The 24,792-nt window shown below is 40.2% G+C and overlaps 1 protein-coding gene across 5 annotated transcripts in view; it reads right to left on the bottom strand.

Annotated features, from left to right (window-relative positions):
- Positions 1-24,792, bottom strand: part of PARD3B (par-3 family cell polarity regulator beta) — a 413,399-nt gene that overhangs the window by 98,496 nt on the left and 290,111 nt on the right. For all 5 annotated transcript variants that reach the window (XM_055812187.1, XM_055812185.1, XM_055812186.1 and 2 more), the window contains one exon: positions 1,212-1,322. In XM_055812187.1, the coding sequence (XP_055668162.1) occupies positions 1,212-1,322 (111 nt within the window). The remainder of the gene's footprint in view (positions 1-1,211; positions 1,323-24,792) is intronic.

Consider the following 24,792-nt stretch of genomic DNA (forward strand, 5'->3'; position numbering starts at 1 on the left):
AGGGTGTCTTTTCCCTGGGCACTGACCAACACCACAAAGGCTGGCCTGTATGGGAAGACTCTGCCTACCCAAAAGGAACCATACCTGCTTCCATTCCATCTCCCAGGAGCAGGATGCTCCAGTGAAGGAGACACCTCTGAAAGCTTTCCCCATGCCCTGACAACCTGCATTACTACAACTTGGAAAGTTTTACAGCAACTGCAGACACCTCTTTGAGAGCCAGCAAGGATGGGCTCTTTAACTTTTCTGGTAGCAGCCACCATAGGGAAACAAAGACCTTCTTCAGCATATCATGAAGTACATCTGGATGAGCTGTGGAAAGGGAGAGAGGAGTTTGCTGAGCTTTCTCAGCACTTACAAACTGTCCCTAGCACCTGAAGGGCAGACATGGGGAAAAGTAGAAAACTAAATTTTCTTTACCTGGAAAGATAACGAAGTTGCTGAGATTGGGCATGAAAAATGAGTATTTTATGAACAAGACCAAGAACTGGGCTTATTCACATCAGTGGTTCCTTTCATCTTAGTCTCAGAGCTTTACCTCAGAAATATGGCAACTCACAGCTGGCACACACCTAGCTTCTTGCCTTGCCCATCTCATCCGCCCCACTGCTTGCAGACCTTTGTCTCTTCAGACTGATTTTAACCGTCTGAACCTGCTTTCTTCCTGGTGTCTCTTGGCCTACTCAGCATTTGTGGAGCAGATATTTCTGCAACATGTGGCTAACCAGCAAACACGGCACAGAAAAGAACATACCCAAGTACAAACACTACCACTTGATAGCACAGCTAGCTGAAGCCAAAGAAATCTGAATTGCTGAAAACCACAGAAGAAGCTGTCAGGAGAGAAGGGAGGAGGTTCTCAATTTAGAGAAGCAAATTAAAAAATTACTAAGTCAGCTGGTCTTGGGAATGGGCAGAGGTGAAACAGCTTTTAAAGGAATTGTTCTTCACCAGCTTACCAGAAATTGTGATCTGAATAGTAGCTACCAGAGTGAAGTGCAAAAAACCTGCAGGAGACAGGCAAGCTCCTCCTGTCACACAGCAACCCTGACTCGACTCTGCCAGAAGACCAGCCTGCGTTGCCTGGACCTGACTGCCAGCGGACATGGTCTGGGACATCTCCAGCCAGGCTGTCTGTCTGTCCCTTCAAGCAATCCCTTGCTTTGAAGTTTTTCATCTGATGAACACAGATGCCACCACCATTTACTCACCTTTCACGTTCATCTTTCATTTTCTCCAGCTCCTCCTCTTTAAGCACGTCTTGCTTTGGATTCCCCTTCTGATCTGTTTTCCCACTTTTATCTTCTTTTTTCTTTCCAAATCTGTTTAAGATAGCAAGGAAGGAGTCAGGAGGAAATAAATACTAGAAGAAAAATCAAAACTTATGCATCATAAACCACAGAAATTTTAGGCAATCAAAACACTGCTTTTATCTAAGTTACTCAGATTTCCCACTTGGCAAAATAAATTACCAGTAATGAATGGACCATATGCAATAGGAAGGACTAGTTAGGTTACAAATTGATTTGGGCCCTGTACTTTTGAAAGCTATTGCCTGAAACAAAGTTGAAAAGCCCCACCAAACCTGACACGCAAGTCACTGCAGGGCTGCACTATTAATATGGCACATTTTAAAGTGGCTGAACATTCTTCTTGCCACAGGACAGCTCTCTGAAAGTAATCTGCAGTGGCTGTGGTGTCAGCACCCAAACTGGACCATGTGTTCTAGTCTTATCAGTAACTACTGTCTCTCATTCATGTCTGGCCTTAATTAAAGGATTTGTTCTTTGTTTAAGTAAGGATGCAATTGGAAATAAAATCTTGCTGTGTTCTGAGAGTACAAAAATAGCCAGTTCATAAGAGCTCCTTTTTCAAGTACTTCTGGGTTTTTCTTTCTGCCTAGTAATATACTATCATGTAATATTTATGCTATGAAAGTCCTCCGGAGACCCCAATCAGTTCAGGGGTCCCACTGTTCTATACACTGTACAAATATGCGTAACAAGTCTGCTTTGCGCAGTCTATAAAAGGTGACTGAACTGGGGAGCTACATTTCATTTCTGATGGAGCTAGATGGAACATGGGGGTCAAGTATGTCAAATATGCTCATGAATGAAGGACCAAAAAGTACAAAAACCTCCTCTCCTCTTCCCCAGTCAGAAATTCTCAGTTCCCCAAGTAAGTAAATGATCAGTCTCTATCTGTCCATGCAAATCAATATTGTCCTTGCACGCATGACAACAACGTAAAGTAACGATTTCTTCATTAAGTATACCATATTACGAAGTAAATACTCTGACTCAAAACTGCAAACTCCTCTGTGAAAGTCTGCAGCATTGTCTTGGTGATCTTTCTTTTACCCTTTTTATTTTTCATGTCAGCCCAAACTGCCTCAAGTGGAATAGCTGAATTACTGTGCATATACTTAAGCTGTAAATCATTGACTTTAGGTGTCTCCTCTGACAAAAGCAGAAATCTTGCAAATACTCTGTCAGGCTCATAAATTAATGATCCAAATTTTTTTTGTGAATGTAATCAATAATTCTGAGCTTGTGGTCAAATAAAGTTCTTAGGGACTCCACAGCAAGTCTTTCAGACAATAAGAACCTGGTTAAAAAGGGAATGATGGGCATGAGAGACAGGCACATAGTGTGTGGTGCTAATGAGAAGGGCAAATACTGCTGCTAACAACATGAGATGCTTTATCCTGGCTCTGCCAAGGATTGTGCTGAAGAGTAGGAGGAGTCGTATCTCAGTGCGTGGTTTTCTCTTCCTTTTTTTAATGTGTGGCAATAGGGATAGATAGTGTCTTACGTTCTTTGAGGGGTCCTTTGATAAAAAATATGCATACCCCTAATCTATAAACAATCTTCAATTCCTTTTTTTAGGTCTCTAGACATTTCAGTGCTTCCAGAAAGACTGCAGGTACTTTCCACACTTTTGCTTTTCCTGAGTATAGAGCAGTACACTAATTCCACTACTGCCTTCTGAGTTCTAGCAGTCCCAAGAGAATGTGGAGCCACAAACCTCATCAGAGGGTGGTAGCAGCAGTGAAGGCAGCAGTTGGGAAACACAAGAGAGAGAGGTTGTACATACAGAGTGAGAAGATGCAAAGTGAGAAGGGCTCACAGATACAAGATGACCCAGGTGAAAAAGAAAAGCTTGATGAAACTGCATATATTGCTCTCTACAGAGCTGTCAGGCAGCCAAACAATAAATCGCCTGGGGATGAGCACCAGCAGGCTGCACCTGAAAGACCCCTGCTTTCTAACACTTGCACATGCTGCGATGGTCTCATGGCAGTTTTCTCAAGAGAGGCTGTATTAGCACTTGCATCTTGGTCATAATCCAACTCTGGTACTTTTTTTATATTCAGGCTGCCTGCTTTTCTCCCACAGTTTCAATTACAGGTTTGCAGAGTCTCATATTCGACTGTAGGATGTATTGATTATTAAAACATTATTCTTGGGCATTTTGTATTGCTGCAGGGAGTTGAAGTTAGATATGTTGCATACTCGAGAGAAATGTATATATATAAAAATAATTTTTAACATACTTCCCTTTCAAGTCTAGATATTATTTCTTGCTTACTGGGGAAATAAATTTTAAACAAAATAAAGCGACAATTTTGATTGTAGTAACTGCCAACATAACAACTCTTATCAAAAATAGTGCTCTTTGCTGGTAGAGCTGTTCCTGCCATAAAACTGGCAAGTTCCAGTGTAATTATAAATTGGGAATATTGAGTTGGTCTTGATGAAAACAACTTTTACTTTTTTTGCTATTTTTAGCTTTAGATGGGATTTGCGCAGGCTTACAATTTTTACCTGTTACACTAAGTATACAGCGTCTAGCTCAAGGCTAGGGAAACATTCAGATTTTTGGCCTCTTTTGCACATTTCTATACCATAAAAATCCATTCTCTTTTATTATTATTGTAATGTTTTTCAGCTCAATAAAAACCTTGCACAAACACTAAAAAAATAAAAGCAGAAAAAAATCTTTAACACTGTTAAGAAAAGCAATATAGGATAGACAGCATTAAACCACAAAGCCCCCAGTAGCATCTCTGCCTGAATTTATACACTGTCCTAAAATTTATGGTCTGCTCACTGATGCGTTCTAATTGCCATGGGCTTCCGATGATAAAATTAGCTTCCACCCATTGTAATTTTGCATGGGTTTGTGCACTACAGGCTTAATGGTTCTCTACTGCTTATGGGAACAAAAAAAATGAAGAGTACTTGCTGTCCAACTGGGTTTGATCACGTTCTCACTGATATCAATGTGAGGCTCTCCACTGATCCCAACAAGGACAGGATAAAACCTATTGTCATAATCATACTATAGAATTAATCAAATCCATATTAAAATTCTATGAAAACTGAATGGCTTTAGGATTTGGAGTTTCCAATTCCCCAGGCAACAAATAATTGGATTGTGGTAAAATCTGCCTTCCATATTAATACTATTTTCAGAAGAATAAAAACAATGAAAAAATGTATGGCACGCATTTTTGAAACGTCTGTTTTGCTATACTCTGCACAGCAAAATTCTCTTCAACTTAATATACGATGGAATTGTTACTCTGAAAACCTTATGTAATAAATGGAGACATATAACAACCAGACCTGAAACCAAATGAATCAACTGTATCCTCTCATTCTATATCCATCTATAATCGATTTATGTCAAATGAAGCCACTTGTAATCACGACAGGAAAAAAATCTGTTATCTTCCCAGCTTGAGTGACTGCCGCAGTTCTCTGATTATCCACTGTAAATGCTTGGGAAGTACTGTTACAGAAGTTGAAGCCCTAATACCCCTAGTATACTTTTCAGTTGAGAATATTAATATTCCAACTACTCAGAGCACAGTCTTCCTGTAAACAAAAGGATAAAGGGATTTTCTTTATATGATCAGACCTCTGAGCACTTCATCCTTATGGGAAAACCCCATATGCAATGGTTGAAAACAGGCTGTGCAAGAGCAAGGATCTATCCTATTTCTATTAATTTCAAAGGATGCCCTGCAAGTAACTAAAAATTTTCCTCTTCGAAGCATTAAATAAATGAAGTCTCTGAATACCAAATGTGTGTTGTCATCTTGCAGTATTTATTACCATTCTATTTGTATAGCATTAAAGCATATGCATGCTTTTTTTCAAGGCTTCCAAGGGATAAAAATTAAAACAAACCTCCTATAGACCTGTTCTGTTGTACTTGGGCTAAACGTCTTATATGCAAGACCTAAAGCTGTGGTCATGGCAACACTTTGTTTCCATGTGGAGCTGCGAGCGTGGAGATCTCAAATGTGTTGATATTTGCTTCAAGGATTAAAAAGCAGGCAGGTCTATAAAGTCCCAGACTTCTAAGCAGCAGAAACATCTGGTGGGTGGAACCCTAACAAGCTTGCTGACTAAATTCAGCAATTTGGATTTCCTCATTAATTCAGTTGGCCTAGATCAGTAGGTGTCACTGCAGCTAACAGGGTGCAGAACGAAATTGCAAACATCTGCAGGGAAATAATTCAAGAGGGCCTATGACACAGTCAAGCAAGATACAAAGCCTAACAATGTCATAAAATCCTGACATCTCCAGAAATGATCTGTAAAAAAACCAGAGTGATTTGTAAAGTACATATAAGAAAAGCTCTGACTCCTAGTCATTTCACAGCAAATGGGGAAAAATGCTGAGATTATTAAAGCAGGTCCCTTATGAAAGACTAGAAATAACCCTTAAAATTAAATTTAAATGTGAGTATGAATGAATGAGTGAGCAAGAAAGATAAAGATACTAATAAGGTATGATTTTCAGGTCCACACAGGGACTATAAAAAGCTTATTAACTGCCACTACTGCCGTGTGTTTTAAGTTGTTTTATCACTCAGCTTTACAGCAGAAGAAATACTTTAGAAGCTGTGCTGTGCTTTGATTAATCACTTTCATACATACACTTTTACGGAGTATTAAACATTGCCGTAAAGATCCTTAGTGAGTCAGACTTGTTGGTGATTACAGACCAGGCTCATTTTACATTTATGTTAATAGCAGCATTAATGAAATACATCTTTTACATTTTTAGTGGCTCTCTAAATACCTAAAAGGTTTGTTATTAAATGTTTACTTATTGGGCAGAAGTATGCCATTGAGTATTACATCAGTGTGACCAACAGCTTTGCAAGAGCTGAAAAAAAACTACAAAAAGAAGAGAACATGTTTTGGTAAAACATATTTTGACATTTTGAGAACAGAGCACACATAGCAAGGGATGGACAACACTGTTCAAATCTTTACCAATATCCAAGAAGATGAAAGTACCTCCATGACATGAATTAAACTTCTAATAAAAGGGCAGCTATGTGTGGGGGCCTCGGAGCCGGGAGGGGTGAGCATCTCTTTTCCTTACCCCACTGCCACTCCCCCTGCTCCCCACAGTGAGCAGATCCCATTCTCTTCGTGGAGGATTTAGCCCCAGTGACATCAAGATGCCTCAGTGTATGAGATCTGTTGCAGCAAGACCTCCTCATGACGAAGCCTTACCCAGGAGCTGGTTTTGACCCAACCTCCCTGCTTTGGCAGGGTAAGAGAAAAGCCATGGTAAGATGACAAGCAAAGGAGAAGGTCATTTCGGCCCCTCCTGCTCCCTGCTCCCAGGTGGAAAGTGCCTCCAACTCAGAGGAAAGGGAGAGGAAGGGGTAAAATGGGAACACCACCACCGGGCTGCGCAGTGCTGCACACACCACCAGTACTGTTTGGTAAGTTGGAAAGAGCTTTGGAAAAATAAAGAAAAAAGATCCACTTTTAACTAGATTTAATGAGGTTTGCTTGCAGGAAAGAGTTACACGGCTAGCCTGGTGCCTCCCAGCTCTCCCACCTGCTGCAGCTCACTCCCAGGGCAGCACCAAGTGAGAGGCAGTCGGCAAGAGCAGCAACTTTCCACAGTGAATAGGGCAGCTTCGGCAATCAAAAATAGCTCCCATGAAAGGGAGAAATGACCAAACCTCTGATTTATTATATCAATGGAGGCACATGGCAATTTATTAAAGTGTCCTGTGCTACAATTATTATTTGTGTTCTGCAAATGTAGCTAAACTTCATGAATGTGAGTGTCCTCGTATTTAGCAATCTTCAGATTATTTTGGGAGAGAATCCACAGTATTCTAATGTTGCAGGAGTTAAACTGGTTATGGTCAGCAAGAAAAGAGAAGGTTATGTAGAAAATGCAAATATAAAGAAATCCACATTACTAACAGCGATACATGTTGCTCCTGTAATATCAACATTAAGCAAACAAGTGATTTTTTTTGTTTTTTATTTTTAATTTACTGTATCAGGCTGCTGGAGCTAGACTAAAATGACTGAGATTCCAGATGCAGTCTAATGGGAGTAAAACTTATCTTTTTAACAACTCTGATTAAACACAACCTCCCCCCACCCATTTATTTCTTTGATGCCCAAATTAGCATCCTTTCTGCAGCATGCTGAATTAATTAGTACAGTGACAAAGAATTAGTCCAGATAAGATCAAAGCTGAAACCATATTTATCTGGAATTTGAAATTAAGAGCAGAGAGTATTAACCCCCAACACTTCAAGGAGCTTTCCACATTGCATACTTAGTAAGCCTTCCCGGAGTTCATTCAAAATAAATCAACAGTGCAATTTTTTCCCCACTGAAGTTTTTCTAAAAGGAAAATACATTTGCCGTGAAGCCTGTGACAATGGGGAACTGCCTTTAATGCATACCCTGTACATGCTACTCATTATGTAACTTGTAGGCATCAGTAGAACAAAGCAAACAAAGCTGAGAAAAGACAGTTAATCACATGTGTATTAATGCTTGGATCATCACGTTGTTCACAGACTTAAGGGCTAATGAAAGAATTCCCAGCACCAAATCTGAGAAGCTGCTTGCTGTAACACCTCACAGGTAAATAATCTATAATCTTCAATGAAGAGGGTCATATGCTGAAAGCAAATGCCAAACAGAAGCTGTAAGTTACACACTGAAGTTTACTCTGAGAGTATCAACCATGGAAACAGCAACAGAAGAAAAATCTTCATTGCTGGTACCAGTCTTGGATATTATCTATGTTTCAGTATCAGATAAAAGACTGGAGGCTGTTTGCCATGTATAATGCAAGAGGTTGCTCTTCGCCTAGAAATTGCAGAACAAAGGCAATCTAAATAATCGCCTTTAAATCTCTTCACCTATCATCTTCCCCAAGCCTTTGAGCCCCGTATCCTTATTTCTTAAATGAAGAGCTTGCTCTTATTTTACATAGAAGTGAGTTACTGTAACTCATTCTGGTAATTAGAGATTGGGAAATCCCTATCAGTGGGGCAGTTCTGTCCATCTGTACCATATATCAAATCTTACTTCTGTAGCATATGAAATGACCAAAGACAAAAATCAAGGAATGTGACGGTACCCTATGAAGAAGATGGTACCCTAAGAAGTTAGAAGTGGTAGCTGCAAAGCCACAAAGTCCATCTACTGAACCAATGGAATGGAATAACTCTCATTGGCTGCTATGTAAATATAGACAACAGAAGGCAGCTATGAAGAGTCATCCTTCACACTTCCAGGAATTTAAAACATGCTGAGGTAGTCTGAGTGTTGGAGATGGTGTTTATGAAGAGGGATTACGACTACTATTACATGACCAGGAAAATTGTGATGTTGAATGGCAGCTACGCATCTGCTTCCATGAAATGATGCTTCAGTCCTCTGCTGACCATGTTGCTAGTCTTTCTGCTCACCAGTAAAAGAATCTGCATTCCACATCACATATATCAAGAAAGAAAAAACTGCAGTAATAGAGCACAGCTGTGATTTACAGCTTGATCAGAAGGAGGAAAAAAATGATTTATAGTCTGTCCAATGCAACAAGCCCTGCTTGCTTGTCCACCAGACTGTGCAAATACCCTCCACCCAAGTAAGGATTTATTCCCATATACTCTTATTTTCCCCTACTTCTCATACAACATCAGCCATTTTCCCCTCTTGGTTCCATCTTACAGGCAAGTAGTTTCTTCTGAAGTACTAATCGTGTCCCAGACAGTGCACAGAAACATGGCTGTGCCTACTCTGTATGGAGTCTGCAAATGCCAATCTGCCAACCCCAGAGGAACACGTTAATCACACCCAAGCCTTGGGCACAGTAACTCCATACTCAAAGCAAAGACCAGAGTACTAAGCCCCTGACTCTGCCTTCTCAATTCCCATTTCATAGTCATCCATCTTCTCATGTCTCCATGAGAAGAAAGAGAGAATCAGGTAGTTAGGCTAGCTGCTGATTTTTCCAGGAATTTGTTACTCTCTGTCATGCAGAAAAAGATAAATGCAGTTTCTGACTGAACCTATTCCTCTAAGGTTCAGTCAGTAATACAAAGTAGGAGACAGAGACTCCCAGTACAATTGTGTGTGTTGCCAGCTGCTCCTCCAGAACTACTTGCTGACTTTGTGGTTTTCTCACACGTGGATTTGGAAATTCTGCCGTCAAGTGACAGCCAGCATGCCTCGGTGTCCCACCAGCACCTCCAGCCCCCCGTAGTTAACAGGGCCACTTGAAGGTGGGACAGGGGAAAGACCAAGTGAAGGGAGCTAAAAGATAGTCTTTGGGTGCCAAACTTGACAACAGCAGGCTGCTGAGTTTTTTCTTTTCTGTTTCATGCTTCCTCATCTATAGTGTGTCTCTTTCCCTATTACTAGCCACACGACCCCAGAATTCACTGACTTATCAACTGCATATGTATTTATTATGCATGTTTATATGGGGAAGGACTTTTCATTTTTCTCATATCGTAACTCATGCTATTTGGTGCTCTTCTTCGTGTTTCAGCTACTGAGGCACTATATGAGAATCTCCACTCACACTACAAAACTTTTTGCTCAGCCCTTTTGGCTATGAAAAAACAACATGCAACTGTGACATTATCGGAACTGCAGATACGAAACTCATGAGGCAAATTAAATACATGACATTTGCAAAGCAAAACTGAAAACCTGCTACATTTGCACTCAGAGCCATGATACCTCGAGGTGTCAGACTTGCTAATCATCTCACCACTGCAGTACTGACCTTCTCAATCAAACCACGTGCCTTCCTTTCCTTACATGCCACAGTGGAGATTTGTTGGGGCTTATCTGACTTTCATGAAGTGAAACCACTCTTTGCAGGTTCCACAAGATGTCCAGGAAAAACATGACTCTTGAAAAATAGCAGGAGTACAAAGGACTCTCCTGTGTTTTTACTGAGACAGCACCTCAGCCTTCATGAAAGCTCCAGTTTCTATGGGAATGTAGTGATTCTCTAACAATCAATCAATGTTAAGCATATATCATCCATTCTACAAATGAAGAAACTGAGGCATGAAGCGTAAAAATGACTTGCCCATTTAAAAGGTCCTATTCTCTTTCTCTACTGATCATCTCAGAGCTATGATTACATTATCAGTGCACATCTACCTGTCTCATTTTTCAACCAGTTTGCTATGATGCTTTTCCCCTTGAACTATTTCCCACTCATCTTCTCTCCTAACACACTCACTCTCCCACTCCTTGCTCCACACTCCTTTCATATGCTCTGCCGCTGCACTGCTACAGAAATACCTCTTGCTGGAGATTTCTGCCGCAGACTGTGTGGAAGAGATGTGTCTTGGGAACCAGCACTCTTGCCTCCAAGACGCTGCCGAGCAATATGCAGTACAGACATGCAGAGGTATCTCTACAGTAGCTGAGCTACCAAAAACTATCTCCACTCTTTCTCAGTGGGACACATTAGCCTGTATTTGAGCTCTGCACTGCTGAGTGCTTGAGAAACTGTGAATGAAGAGTTAGTACATAGTGAAGAGACTCTTTCAAAGGAAGACTTATAAGAGGGAGAGAGATGGTTCTTAAATAGGAAAGGGAGGTTGTAAAGGCAAAGAGAAAACCTAAGATGACTCGTTTTTAGGGTCCACAAAAAAATAAAAAGGCAAAAGTATCACAAATTCCACCTTTGAGTCTTCACTATAGCTGACAGTTTTACAAAGCAGTAACATTCAAAACAACACCAAAGTAAGAGTGGAGTTATATATACTGTATTTTGAAAAATGTGTTTTGGCATAATAAATAATAGATGGTTTTGCATTTTTAAACTGCCAAAATCAGTCCTTCTGATAAGTAATACCTTCTCTCCCTGGCTTTCACTATTGTACATTACTGATTAGACATAGTAGTTTGTAGTTAACATCCCTCCCTACAGATTTATTATTAGCTGGTATATTCTTTTCAGTAGGATTGTGCTAATGGTAAGGTCTGCTGGAGGCCAACTGCATGAAGCCACTGGGAGGAGAAATCTGTTTGCCTGTCAAAACAGTGGCTATCAATTAGAACTATAAATGTGACTCTTTTAAGTGTCTTAGACGTTAGAGAGATTTCCAGTCATGGACCGGGGGGCTGAATCACTTTCATATTGTACTAAAGGAAGCTTTCAGACATACAGCTGTCCACATGAAACATATTCACTACTATTTTTTGAGCAAGTCCAGAAGAATCAGCCTGACCTGCCAAAATTTCCTCTGCTATTTTCCCAGAAATCACAGATTTGGAGCATTTTATGTGGCATACTGACAAAACTGATACTAGATTATTCTGTGGTTTTCTTAGGAAAACTTGGCCTAGGATAGCTATAACAACAGGGGAAAAAACAATGAAGTTGCTGAATGAAACAATGCATCAAAAAAGAACCAGTGAGACGATGCAATTCCACTGTTCACTGATTCAGGACGCAGCCCTAGCACGGATAGCAATTTCCCCTTCGACAGAGCACCCAGCTCTCATTAGCATCAGTAAGAGTCGTGTGGACATACTGATGGGAATATGTTCCCCTGTACTTTGCAGGAAATTAACACCACTCACTTGGGGACTGAAGGAGGCACTGTCTGTCACTCTCAGGCAGCCTCTCTGCCAGTTAATTAAGCAAAAAACTCTGCCACAAACCTCAAGAGGAAGCTCTTCCCTCTTCTCGGTACAGCAAAATTGACACGAAGCAAAATGTCAGGAGCAGGAGCTGGGAAGTGGTGATGTTCAGGGAAGATGAACTTCAGCCTGCCTTTGCCAAGACCTTTTGCCACTAGGTTTTTGTGGATTTTAAAAATAGCTATTGGAAATCAAATTGATTAGTTATAGCTGAGTTTAAGCTTTAAGAATGATTTAAGACAGTAGTTTCAACTCTCATACGTTGTGGTTTATGATTACTGATTATTTTCAGCAGAGGTAATCCTAGATGGCACGTATAAAAACAAGCCAGCAAGACGGCTAACCCTCCATGACTCCACTGCTAATTTCATACCAAGAGAGTGACTAACAAATACAGCAAAAAGCAAAGGACTTCACCATACTCACAAAACGTGGCTCTGACAACTGAAGGACAAGGGTTCAGGATAGGAAAGTTTTCGTCCCGTTGCTACACAATATGCCTGCTCTCTCATCAGGCTGGGAAATTAGACTAAAAGCCTCTGTGCCACTTATAAATAAAGAATAAATATCAGAACTAAGTGACTGAAATTTTTAGTCAATTATGTGAACGACACAGCTCTGTCATGTGTGCTTTCAATAATATTGCTCATGAACTACAGGCCAGAAACTAACTTTATAAGGTTTCAGTGAAGACTGGGCAATCACTTTAGTTTCTTCAATCTTAAAAGCAGTAATTCTGGAGCAGCAGATAGAGAAATACATTTTACTGGATAAGGTCAGAGAAAATTGCTAGAGTAGTGCTTAAACTCATGAAGTACTTTTATTTTGCTGGCTGTTACAACCATATAGCTTGAAGTTGCACAGACAACATAAGCAGCCCAGATTCCCAAAACATTTTCCTCCTTGCATATTTCTTGCCTTTCACGCATTGACTCCCTACCACAGACGTTTATACACTATTTCTAGAAGAATTATTTGTTATTGGTGCTTATATTGCCAGCCTGTTAATTTTGTGTGACAATGTAGGGAAAAGTCTCTCCGCTTTCTTGTTCAGCTACAGCAATGCTTTGTTCATCACACAAAGGCTTTGACTTCTTCTCTCACTACCCCCACAGCTCCCTATCCCTAAGGTTATATTCACTCATTTGACTACTTGGAATCCTAAACCACTGGCGCTGATTTTACCTGCTGACCAAAATGAGGACAGATACCCTACTAATTCAGCACATTATCATATCAGCATAAAAATGTTAGTTTGAAAAAGAACTTAACTATGAGGGTGATAAAACAAATGTTAAATTCAAAGCCCTTAGCAGCATAGAAGGCTGTAGAACACAGATGAAGTCTGTCACTTATTTTATTAAAACTTCTGCCACAGGAGCTGCCAGGAGAAAACAGTATCACTGCATGAATAAAAACTAAATAGTGCTGATAAAAAACTACTTTAGGGTGTGTAGTCAGTCACTGAACTTAACCCTTTCTTTTGTTTCCAAACTGTGCCTGATTCAATCACCATTTCTCCTGAATATATTAGTTATTAGCACCCATCCACGAAATAATTTGTGGGAAAAAACTCTGGCTTACAGGTTACCCATGAACTGAACACACTGAGTATTCATTACAATGACCATTCTGCTTATTCATTGTTAACTGCAACTTATCACATTTTGTTTCTACTCCTTAAGTTGATAACTCCTTGTTTAAAAACTACCTTTGCAAGCAGAGGGAAGGAGAAGCCACTCTGCACTTCTTGAAAAACATCTTTTGGCCATGGGCCCAAAAACTTACTGCATACAAAAACCCCCATAACTGTATGAACACAAATTTCACCACACTTGATGAATTACATTTAGCTGAAAGTATTTCATCTGTAAAACAAACGAGAGACCTGACTGTGAAACAACTTAAGCATCTACATTTCCATTTCTTTGGCTGCATCCTTGGTCTTCTATCATGAGAAAGAGTGAAAAGAGTGCCTAATTTATCAACTATATACCACTCTTATTTGATCTCTCCATACCACTACTTCTTTTATTAGATACAACATTTAAAACAGATTTTTTGTCATGAAAATTGAGTTGTCTTTGTACTCTCATATTATTGTTCTGCATCTAGACAACTGCACCAAAGATGTACGCAATTTTAGATGAAGCTGCATTACTGATTTATAGTGCCATGATGCTGTTATTTTGTCATGGTCTTATAACTGAAAAGGTCAGTTGCCTGGCCTTGATTTTATTTTTCTTCTCACATGTGGAAATGAAACCTTTTTACCCCTTTCCCTCCAGTCATACAATTTCCTGCCATCTTCTATCTCACTTGTACATAGCTGTTCACTTGTATCACCGTCTCTTTTCCAGCTGCTGTCGAACAGACAAGTATCACTACAAATATAGTCCAGTGATCCTTGGAAAAAAGAAGCAACAGGACATAGGAATGTAAAGCAGAAATCATGGTCAAATCCAAGGTCCTGAATTTCAATAACTGGAAAGCTATACACATGGAAAAAACATTCCTGCAAGTGCACTCACAATAGCTGGAATTAACAACTACATCTTTCGGGCTGTTAGACATATTTCCTCTAGCAATTAGTTGACATATTCTCTAAATAAGCAGAGTAGTAGAAGCCAGTTAATGCCCCAGTGCTGCTATTGGAAATCTTTACCAAAATTGCTAGTACTTAACAGATTGATTGAAATTTGGTTCTAAATAGGGGGATTTCATGTTATGCAGAGGACTGAGAATTTAGTCTTGTATAATGTGGGTAGCTAGTTTAAAATTGAAATGAAAATGGAAAGGTAAAGAAATTGAGATACCTAAAAGTTCTCATCTTGCTCAAGAAATATCCAGGGGGTGGAATGGACATGCTGATAAGCAAAATGCCTGGGCAAGGGAAGAAAGTAAACAATAGATTTGACTGCACTAAGGTGTAAAATACATGCTTTTTGTAGATTCGAAGACAAAAGAACTCAGATGTGGTATTTAGGCTTAAGCAAAAAAAGACAAGGAAAATATACATGTACAAACATCAAAACTCTGTGTGACTTCTGTTGCCGAGAAAGATTGCTGGGGAGGAGAAAACACTAGTATCTAGATAGATGCCCTAACATTACTAATATCTGTGCGTGAAGTATCTTGATCTGCAAGTTAACTTATTTCTGTTAACTACACTTTGTAGAAAACATATTTTGTGGAAACTACATTCCAATTTGTCTTATCAGCACTAGTCAATAACCAACATACACAGATGCCTGAAGACCCCCTACCTGGGAATTCCCTTCTCCTCTTTCCAGTAGTTACTCTCTTAATTTGAGCATGGCCTAGGAGACAGGAGCATAGGCTTTCCGTGTCCTTGTTGTTCCAATCACAGCACATGCTAAGGAATGTTCATTTCCATGGGGCAAGGCCAAAGGAGAAAGGTCTGTTTCATTCTAGCCCTTCTTTTTAATTCCCCCAGTAGATGCAGTGTTTACCATTTTACAGAACAGCTGCTCAGAACAAACGCAAACAGTATGTTTGTCCTGTGGTATGCAAGTTACCACACCATAGAAACTCCATGTCTCCTTTCAACAAAAGAAGATATTTCTCAAATCCATTATTTTCCAAAATATCAAACACAGAGAGAAAACTGGTTGAAAATAACCTCAATGCAACTTTATCAAGACATGGCACAGTCCTTCTAAAAGGAAAACCATTAAGATAAATCAGGAAAGGCCTCTCTTATCATCATTAAATAGTAACTTTAGCACAGGATTAAACTTCGCCAGATCACTTCTGCTATTAATGACCTAATTTTTTGAAGCAATCTTTATAATATCCCTTGATGTTCCAGAAATACAGCAAGCTCTTAGACCCCCCTGTTTCCTGAATTACAACCCTTCCAAGAAACTGGTGCGTTCCTCCTTTTCTGAACCTTACACCTAACCCCAAATCAGGACCCCAAAATAACTCAGCGACACATATTCACTGTTGAAGAATCATAAGCCCTGCTTAAATTCCTTTTATTACTGGCCTTGACCATAAACCTCTGGGCCCTTCAGTCGCCAGCAAGATGCTCCATTCTTTCAGCATTCCTTTCAGACACAAACCATCATCTATTATTAAAATTGCCTCATCTAAACCTTTGCCACATCTAAGCCACATCACTACAACACATTCTTGTCCTTGCACAACATTTATAGAAGTCAGCTGGCACAGAGTCGAGTTTGTTTGCTCACCCATATCCTCACATGTGCCCTTCAGGCTATTGGCAACTGTTTCAGGCTGGGAGCTTGGCTGTCTACTAGAATGCTTTTCACTTGCTACCCGTTCATCATGCTGAGATCATGCTCTTCCACTTTGAGACTGACTGGAACAGTTTCTTACTTGAGGACTAACATCTGTGAAACATACTGAACTGGGAGAACTGTCAGGTCCAGAGTTCAGTGATGTTCAGAGAAGAGCATTTTCTTCAAATTTTTAATTTGCGTTTTTGTGTATGTGGTAGAAGGGGGGAGAAGAAGGAGCTGATGCAGGTTGGTATGTCAAGGTGTAGTCAGAAAGCAAATGGCAATGACCATGAAGAGGTTCAAAGCTTACTAAAATTTTATAAGATGAACTACTTAACAAGGTAAGTACTTATAACAGTACTAATTTTAAAAGTACAAGCTGTCCCCTTATTTCCTGGAAAGTCGTCAAACACTAAGACAGAAAAGGAGGATGAATTCAGTGGGATAGGTCAGTGTTGAAAAAGAACTAGTCTGGCTTCTCTCATGAATTTGCCATCACGTAAACTGCGTGATCTCTCCATTCTACCAACCGAGCAAAAGTTTAATCCGTGTGAGTAAGTTAATGTATCAATTTCTACAACTCTCTAAAGCTCATTAAAGCCTAGAAAACTAGAAAAACTGATGATTTCAACAGGCTCTTGCCACTGGTGTGAAACATGCCCCTCTCCCCCTCCCTCCTTAACTTTGCTTATATAGGGGGATTTCCAAAGGCACAAAGCTTGGCCTTCTTGAAGCTGCAGCAGCTGTCAGTTCTCCCCCACCGCCCCAAATGCTTTTTAAGCTTTTGCACCAAAGCAGGAATGAATTTTCTTCTGCAACATCTTAGAAAAGCAATTATTAAGAAAACAGAGACACTTCTGAACTGGAATGGATAGGACTCAATAGTAACAGATTTTTCTGTACTTGGGAAAAGAAAGCCTCATTGGCAAAGCAGCAAAAAAACCAAGAATGGATGGCAGAAACTTCTTTAGTTGCCTGGATCCTCATGGCTCTGACTTCCTCCTGTTTCTTCCTCTCCCAGGACAAACGAAAAAAAACCCCAACCACTCAACACTGTTGCAGTGCACAACATGGTTCAGCCAGCCTCCCGATGACCTGAAGAGTGTGACAGTCCACAGGGTTAGAAGAGACACAGAACCTAGAGCTCCAGTTGGAATGCCTCAGCAAAGGGGCTGCCAAGGAAGCAGTAAGCTGCAAACAGAATCTTTCCCTGAGAAATTGTTCTTCTGGGCAAAGGCTGGATGGAGGTCTTGGGCTAAAGCTAAGGTTGAGGTAACAAGCTGTATTAGCTATTATGAGCTTAATACTTTTTCAGCTATGTTGCCTGCATACTGATAAAAGTATTCCCCACTGCACTCACCAACAAAATATGTCAGTACTGGAACAGGTGGAACTAAAATCAGAATAAACAAGCCTATTTTGATCTGACATTAATTGTATAGTAGAGCTTGTTTTGTGCAATGAGAAAAGCGTGCATGCCAAAGCCGAAGTGAATAGTCAGAACTTCTTTGTTCCAACCTACTTTTACTTCAAGAAATCCTTAGAACTTCTCATGTGAACTCTTAAATCCCCATCTTCACAGAAGACCCTATCTTGTACATTAACAAACTGAAAAAGGATGTTGTAAGGCAGCTGTCTGATTTTCTTTTTCAGCATCCCTCTCCTAGGCAGAATATGTTCACAGTGGAAATGCCATCATTCTTCTTTTATTCAGTGCCAAAAACGTACCTATACAAACCTACAAGTCCATAATGCTCTGTTTCATAATGAAGCTGGGCAGGCAGGCTTGACTATATTCCACAGATCTAGCCTAGCTAGTATTTTTTCCTGTTATTAACCGGTTGGCAACGTAGAATTTTCAAGAGCTGCAGTTGGATAAAGGGTCTCAGCACGAGCTACTGCTGGCCATCTCTGTCTCAGTGCTGTCCCAGAAACATATTCCTTCCAGCTGCCTCAGATATCACTGTGCTTTGCCACTGTCACATTTGCAAAAAAAACCTCATCCAGATCTTTCCCACCCCTATAATCCCAGTAGCTCCCCCTTTACATCTCAGCTCTGCAGCCAGTAACACTTGTGAGTTCCTCTTACCAATGTCAAAGCTTGCATTAAGTTCTTGACTTTCCCTTCGGATGCAAATAGCCGCCTGACACGTATTCTGCACAGCTATAACCACCTGCCTGACACGTATTCTGCACAGCTCCAGCCAATACATGGCTCAGCACTCCGAAAACCAGGGCTGGCACAGCAGCACTAGTACGAGCAAGCACAGGAGGGCAGGGCTGCCAGCCAAGCACACCGTGTGGCTGCAGCCACTGACCAGCACTTATCCACTCCAACCAACTGCAGTGTGTGTACAGGCACCTTGAACCAAGCAGTGCACACGCAGCCCAGCTGCAAATGTACTCCTTCTTAACTCCCTTCCAAGTTAAAAACAAACCACCTAGTCCAAAGCAGGTTCTGGGGAGAATGCAACTAGAAAGTTATCACAAGTGTCAGAAACAAATGAAATGGCTACTAGGAATTTTTTTTCCCCCTGAGAGGGTGGCTAAGCGTTAGAACAGGTTTCCCAGGGACGTGGTGAAATCACTATCCACGGAAGTGTTCAAAAAATGCATAGACGTGGTGCTTAGAGGCATGGTTTAGTGGTAGACTTGGCAGTCCTGGGTTGGACTTGATCTTAAAAGTTTTTTCCAACTGAAACAATTCTATGATTCTACCTCTTAGGTAGTTAGCCCTGCCTAGCATCAGGTACACAGGGAAGGATGGTGAAGACTGGTTTAGAAGTGTAAAGAACTACTCATTTCTGCCTGTTTAATTAAAAGTCAGTTAGTGACTACTGAAATAATAATCTCCCCTGACCCTCACCGATGCAGAACACAGCAAGGCAACAGGAGGAGAAGGAACTGTTCCTCATGGCTGAGGGCGCTGCAGGAAGCATCTCCTGAACTTCAGCCGGGCTCCCACCACCACGGCACGGGACAGCCGGCCGCCTGGGAACCAGGGTCCTCCACAGGGAGGAACTGGCACTTTCCTCAAGTACGTATGTAAACGTCTGACTCCTTGGCTATAAATGTATTTAAATATTCACATAATCATACCCAGATGTAATTACCCCAGATTTTTAAAATATGTACATACTTAAATGAGAATCCTAAGCAGACTAACTTCCCTCTTTCTCTCATCACTGTGGGCCCAACCCAATTCCTGACGAAACAGGCAGGAATTAGTAAATCATCTTCACTAAGCATTAGATTAGGTCTCAGAAATCCCCCACAGCTCCCTCCTATGTATACACTATTAAAATTCTCTAACAGCTTAATATTTCCTCAGGCCACATTAACAATGATCAGGTCAGACAAGGGAATATCAGGACATGGAGGCCTTATAAGCAGAGAGGTCTGGGAGCTCCAGGCTAGTGAGAGAGATTTCCTCCTGTGCTCCTTTCAGCACGTAATTTTTCATCAGATAAATATAAATAAGTAGCACAGCAGTTGTTTAGTGAGCAGCTTAGGGACATATTGTTCCCACTGTCCTAATTTTCCTGACACAATTGGTAAATTTAGACATCTAATTAACAGTCTGTGCCATTTATCAGGTTACTCATTGCTTTTTTTTTTTAAGGCTGTCAATTAAGCTTTCCATACCTTAGACATACTCTCCATCTCCAGAGTGAGTCCCTAGGCCTCTCACAGAATGATTACAAATGCCCCTAAGACATCCCCATTCTGTTTATATGGGCTTCACACAGCCCCAGGGAGATGAACTAAGGTCATCTCTAAAGCTACTTTTAAAGTAATACTGTAACATTTGCATGTGTGGTATGGAGCAGACCAAGCAGCAAAAGGAGTGGAAGAATTTACAGTTCACCTCTAAAATGTCAGCTGGGGTAGAGAGTCATCCAGGAAAAGTCATATTATAAAACATCTGCATATTTGTTGACATTTTCATAATTACACTTGCAACTCTTACTTTGTAGGTCTTGCTGTTCTAGGTTTATAAATGCACATTTTTACCTTTGCTTATTTATCCTCTTCTGTGCTAGTAGCTCTTACCTTTAACACGTAAGATTTTCCACCGTGAAATATTTAACCATAGTAGTGACACTATTTGATTCAAGTCCCTTTCATCACAGAAGGAGCAAAGGAAATGAAGAATATTCAAATAAAAGGAAGATCTTTTACAAGTTCATTGCTAAAGGCAGATACAAAAGCAGCCTATAATGCTATGACAGATAAACAATTTTGTTTGCAGAGTCTTTGACCAGATCAATGCTGCAGGCCTGCACTAATGTGAATCCTCTTTAACAAGCAGCGTGTTTATTATCACACCGCTACACCATGTAGCATATAAAATATACCCTCTCATTCACTCTCCTCACACAGGTAAGGTAAAATGGGTCTTCTAGCTTATGCTTAGCTAACAGAATACAGCTAAATGTGTGTACACATTGAATTTCTATAACAATACTCTAGTCTGAGAAAGGCAGATGCAGTGTGAAAAAGAAAACGAGGTTCTCTTCACCCCTGGATTTTTGCTCCTGGACCATCCAGGAAATTGTCAGATTACTACTACCAGAAGCAGGCCAAGGAAGAAAACATTCTGCAGAAGTATCTATATTCATACCTGCTCAGATGAGACATAATGCATTTCTTTTTTCTGTCAGTAGTAATCCAGCTAAAACTACAAAGGTAATTACCTTCAGGGTCATGCCTTGACGACATGAAACCTGTTCACAGAAATGCAGGACACTAAAAATCAAAAGTGTCTGCAATGAATGTTTAGTCAGGAAAGACAATCTATAAAATTAAGCAGTGCCAAAGAAAGCTTTGCTACACCCTTCTTTTTACATGTGCTTTAAATGATCAGTTTTTAGGGTGCGGTTGCTGTTTGCTTTGGCGACTTTATGAAGATAGTATGCGCAGCTCCACATAGAATTAGAAGGAAAAATTCTGACAAAGTTTTTAAGACATTACACACCTTGTAGTGAAAAATCCCACCTGACATCAATCTAACATCAAGTAAGAAAGGCCTCCACTATGCCTCCCAGCAGCTCACCCAACTTCCCATGAAGAAGTCTGACCTTATTGTCTGTAGCTCCAGAGCAGCCCAGCACTTTCTGCTCTCCTGAGTCTCAAAGCCTTCGAATGAGCCATTGAGAGCAGCCCCCAAGCAGTCTGCTGGGGAGCTGCACAAGGGAGCCAAGAAACCCAACAACCCTCCTCCCTTGATCTGCTCCACTGCTAGCAGCACTGCTACTACTCCGTGGCAGCTGCAGCCTGCTGGGAAAAGCCAGGGCTTCCACAGTCCTTAACTCTGTAACAGCTGACTACTTTGAGTACCCTGGGAAACAATCTCAATGCCAAGGTTGGGTGCTCAGGGAAACTAAATTGAGTTTTCAAAAAAAAAAAATCACTAATGCATTTCAGTGCCTTTCTCATCTCTCCCTGAAATATATTTCGCTGGGTTCCAATTTTTGTATCCTGCCTGGAGATGAAATGAGGGGCTCTTGAACATAATTTAGTAATAATAAACTGGGCAGCACATAATATTTAAGGCGCTCTGCTTCAATTCTTTTGGTAGCTCTTTCATGCCATAAAGACATTTCTTCTAGAGAAAAGCAGAAACCCAAGTTTGCTAGAATAGCGTTGCATACAAGCTTGGAATACAGTCTGGGTGATACAAAGAAATTTGCAGCATTTCCTATCAAGATATCCCCGTCAAAGATCATCACAGAACTCCAGAAATTCAGGTCACAGGGAGGTTATTTTTCTGAAAGGGATAAAACATTAGGATTCAAAATAAAAAAAGCATCTTACAAATTTAAGCACAAGGTTGTGACCGGTGGCTAGTGAAAATCTACAAAATGTCTGTGAACGGAACAATTATTACTGGTTTCCAAGGTGAAAGCTAGCACCTTTGACTGAAGAGTAACAACTAACTTGGGTTAGCAGAAACCTTGATTGAAACCATTCTGTTTCACTCACTCTCTGTGGTTGATCATGCCTAGAGAGACTTCCTTCATTATATAAAGCATGTAGGAGATAAATGGAACAAAAATCTCTAGGATAGTTAGGTCAGATGACATACACCACAGTGACACATTTTTCTCTATGAAGCCAGAAATTTCCAGTCCTCAGACGTGACAGATGTGTCAAGTTTACTTTTCAGGGAGAAAAAAAAGGTGCTGTTATAGCTCTGGCTAACCTTTGTAGAAACCCTTAATTCACTGAACAAGTGCAGCATCTTGTCTTGGAAAAACTGATCTCCTGCTTCATGCCTTGAAGATACTACATGCCTTAAGTACCCTGACAAGTTTTTGAATCAGACAATAAGGATAAAACGGAGGAAGACAGTCTGTTGGGGCACAGAGAGAGAAAAGGGGATGAGAACAGCAGATGGTAACATTTGTTATGTTTCGCTTTTACAGTCCAAATAAGTCTAAAACCCAAAGCAACTATGCTGCTCCGACGTAATTAAGTGCTTCACTAATGTGAAAAACCTTTCTTTATGAGACACAGCAGAGTACAGAAGAAGGTTGCCTCTGAATGGCCACTCCAAAAAAACCCACTCTAATCAAAGGCATTTGCCAGCCTTATCAAATACAGATGCACAAAGCTTGGGGCTGGAGAGCATCTTTGTTAGCAACAAAAACTGACAGTAAGTCTCGGGTAGATTCAAGTACCTTAAAACAGAATTCAACTCTTCATTATACAAACCCCTAAATAGATTTGGAGATTCTTCAAAGTCCAAATACACAGAGTAATGTTGAACATATGTCTGTCTTCAGTGTACTTTTAACTCAAACTCAAGTATTTAATAGAACCAATCCAGACTAGTACTCTCTAGTATATGAGAAATTAGTATGAAGTACTGACCTTAGTGGTGGAGGGGGAAATGCAAAAGTTGAAGATGATCTGGCTCCATTTTACTCGCAAAGAAATGCCCAGCTTCTACAGATGACTATTAAGATCTTGAGAGCTGCACTTACCTCCGTACTAAGAAAACTCACTCTTTTCTTTGGAAAAGAAAACAATAAACTCCATTTTCTAAAACACATCATGGGCAAGACTTCATTCTACGTTATCCGTGAAGAATTAAGTACGGCTACCCAGAGCACAAAATGTAACTCAAAAGTAATGGGCTCTGTGATAAATTAAGACATTCCTTTCATAGATTATAGTGCATTCCTGTCACATTAAGGCATTTTGAGCTATAAAGCCAACCTAGAGACAGACTGGACTATTTTTTCAATAATTGAAGGGATTATATGCCAACATTTACATTCTAAAGATTTCAGAAACCTTATTGAGGATATTTTTCTGACTGTTAAAATGAAATCAAATCAGATTTATGATTAAGCACTGCCTTACTGATCAAGTTACACTTTGGAGCAATGCTACAAAGCAAGAGGAACAGTGTGTGCAACTCAGTTGTGTATTTGGAAAAAAGTAAAAATTACCACTATAAATCGTAGGAAATAGATGGATTTGTTAAAAATACTTTCAGTTTTTGAGTATTATTCTAAGATAATTTTAGAACCCAGATAATTCTTCTTGTTATTTTTTAAAGATTAATGACACACAAAGATGCAACGACAACAATGATTTTTTTCATGAACTCTGAAGTCCTACCTACTCAAGCCTGGTTTACTAAAAGGACTCCAAGAATCTTCTCTGTGTAAAATAACCTGTGATTGAACACTGAAACAGGAAACTACATGTTTTAAGTTGGTTGCATGTCTCTACCTTCCCACAGTTCAAGTTCTCTTAATCTTTTGACCAATAAATCCCTGTTGATAAGATGAGGTACTTGTCTGTATCAGACTGCTTTTGTAAAGCAACTACAAAGGTAAACAACATGACTGGCTCTTCCTCCCCCCGCCATTTAATAAAGGTCTGCGGAAACTTAACAGAAAAACCAAACCAAACAATCTCCAAACCCTGACACCACAAAAACCCCAATACTGGACAGCTAAGACTCAATCACCGATTAGCAACAGAAATCTTGCCTGATCTCTTCTGAACTGCACAACTACATTTCTCTTGGTACCTTAGGCAGCTTTGCCTTTTCCTTTGGCAAGAGATGGGCAGCCCCCATCTATCCTGGCCCTTACACGGGGAAGATGTTAGTCCTAGTCGAGAGCCTGGACACATGCTATCATACAAGCTACCCTCAAGGTCAACAAGGTGGCAATGGAAGAGTCTATCCTCAAAATGTAACATCTCTACCTCTGGAGGAGGATTTCCCTGCTCAGACACCAGGCCAAAACTGCTACCAGGCAGAACAGTCTGAAAATTCAAAAACTCCTTTGAATCCCTCTACCTCGCAGCACTATTTGTATATAATCCATTGTATGTACTTACTCAAGACGTTGCAATAAATAACTGGTGTTTATAAAATGATATACTGATATTTTTTATTAAAATTACAACAACACTTTCCCCAAACTAGATTAGATAAATCTTAGATGTGATTGAAAAACAAAGCACTATAGGAAACTTTTGAGTTGGCTCTTCATCCCACTACCTAATATCCACTAAGAAATTCAGCTGCCTGA

This window comes from Falco peregrinus, chromosome 8 (genome assembly GCF_023634155.1).
Source record: "Falco peregrinus isolate bFalPer1 chromosome 8, bFalPer1.pri, whole genome shotgun sequence".
NCBI lineage: Eukaryota > Metazoa > Chordata > Aves > Falconiformes > Falconidae > Falco > Falco peregrinus.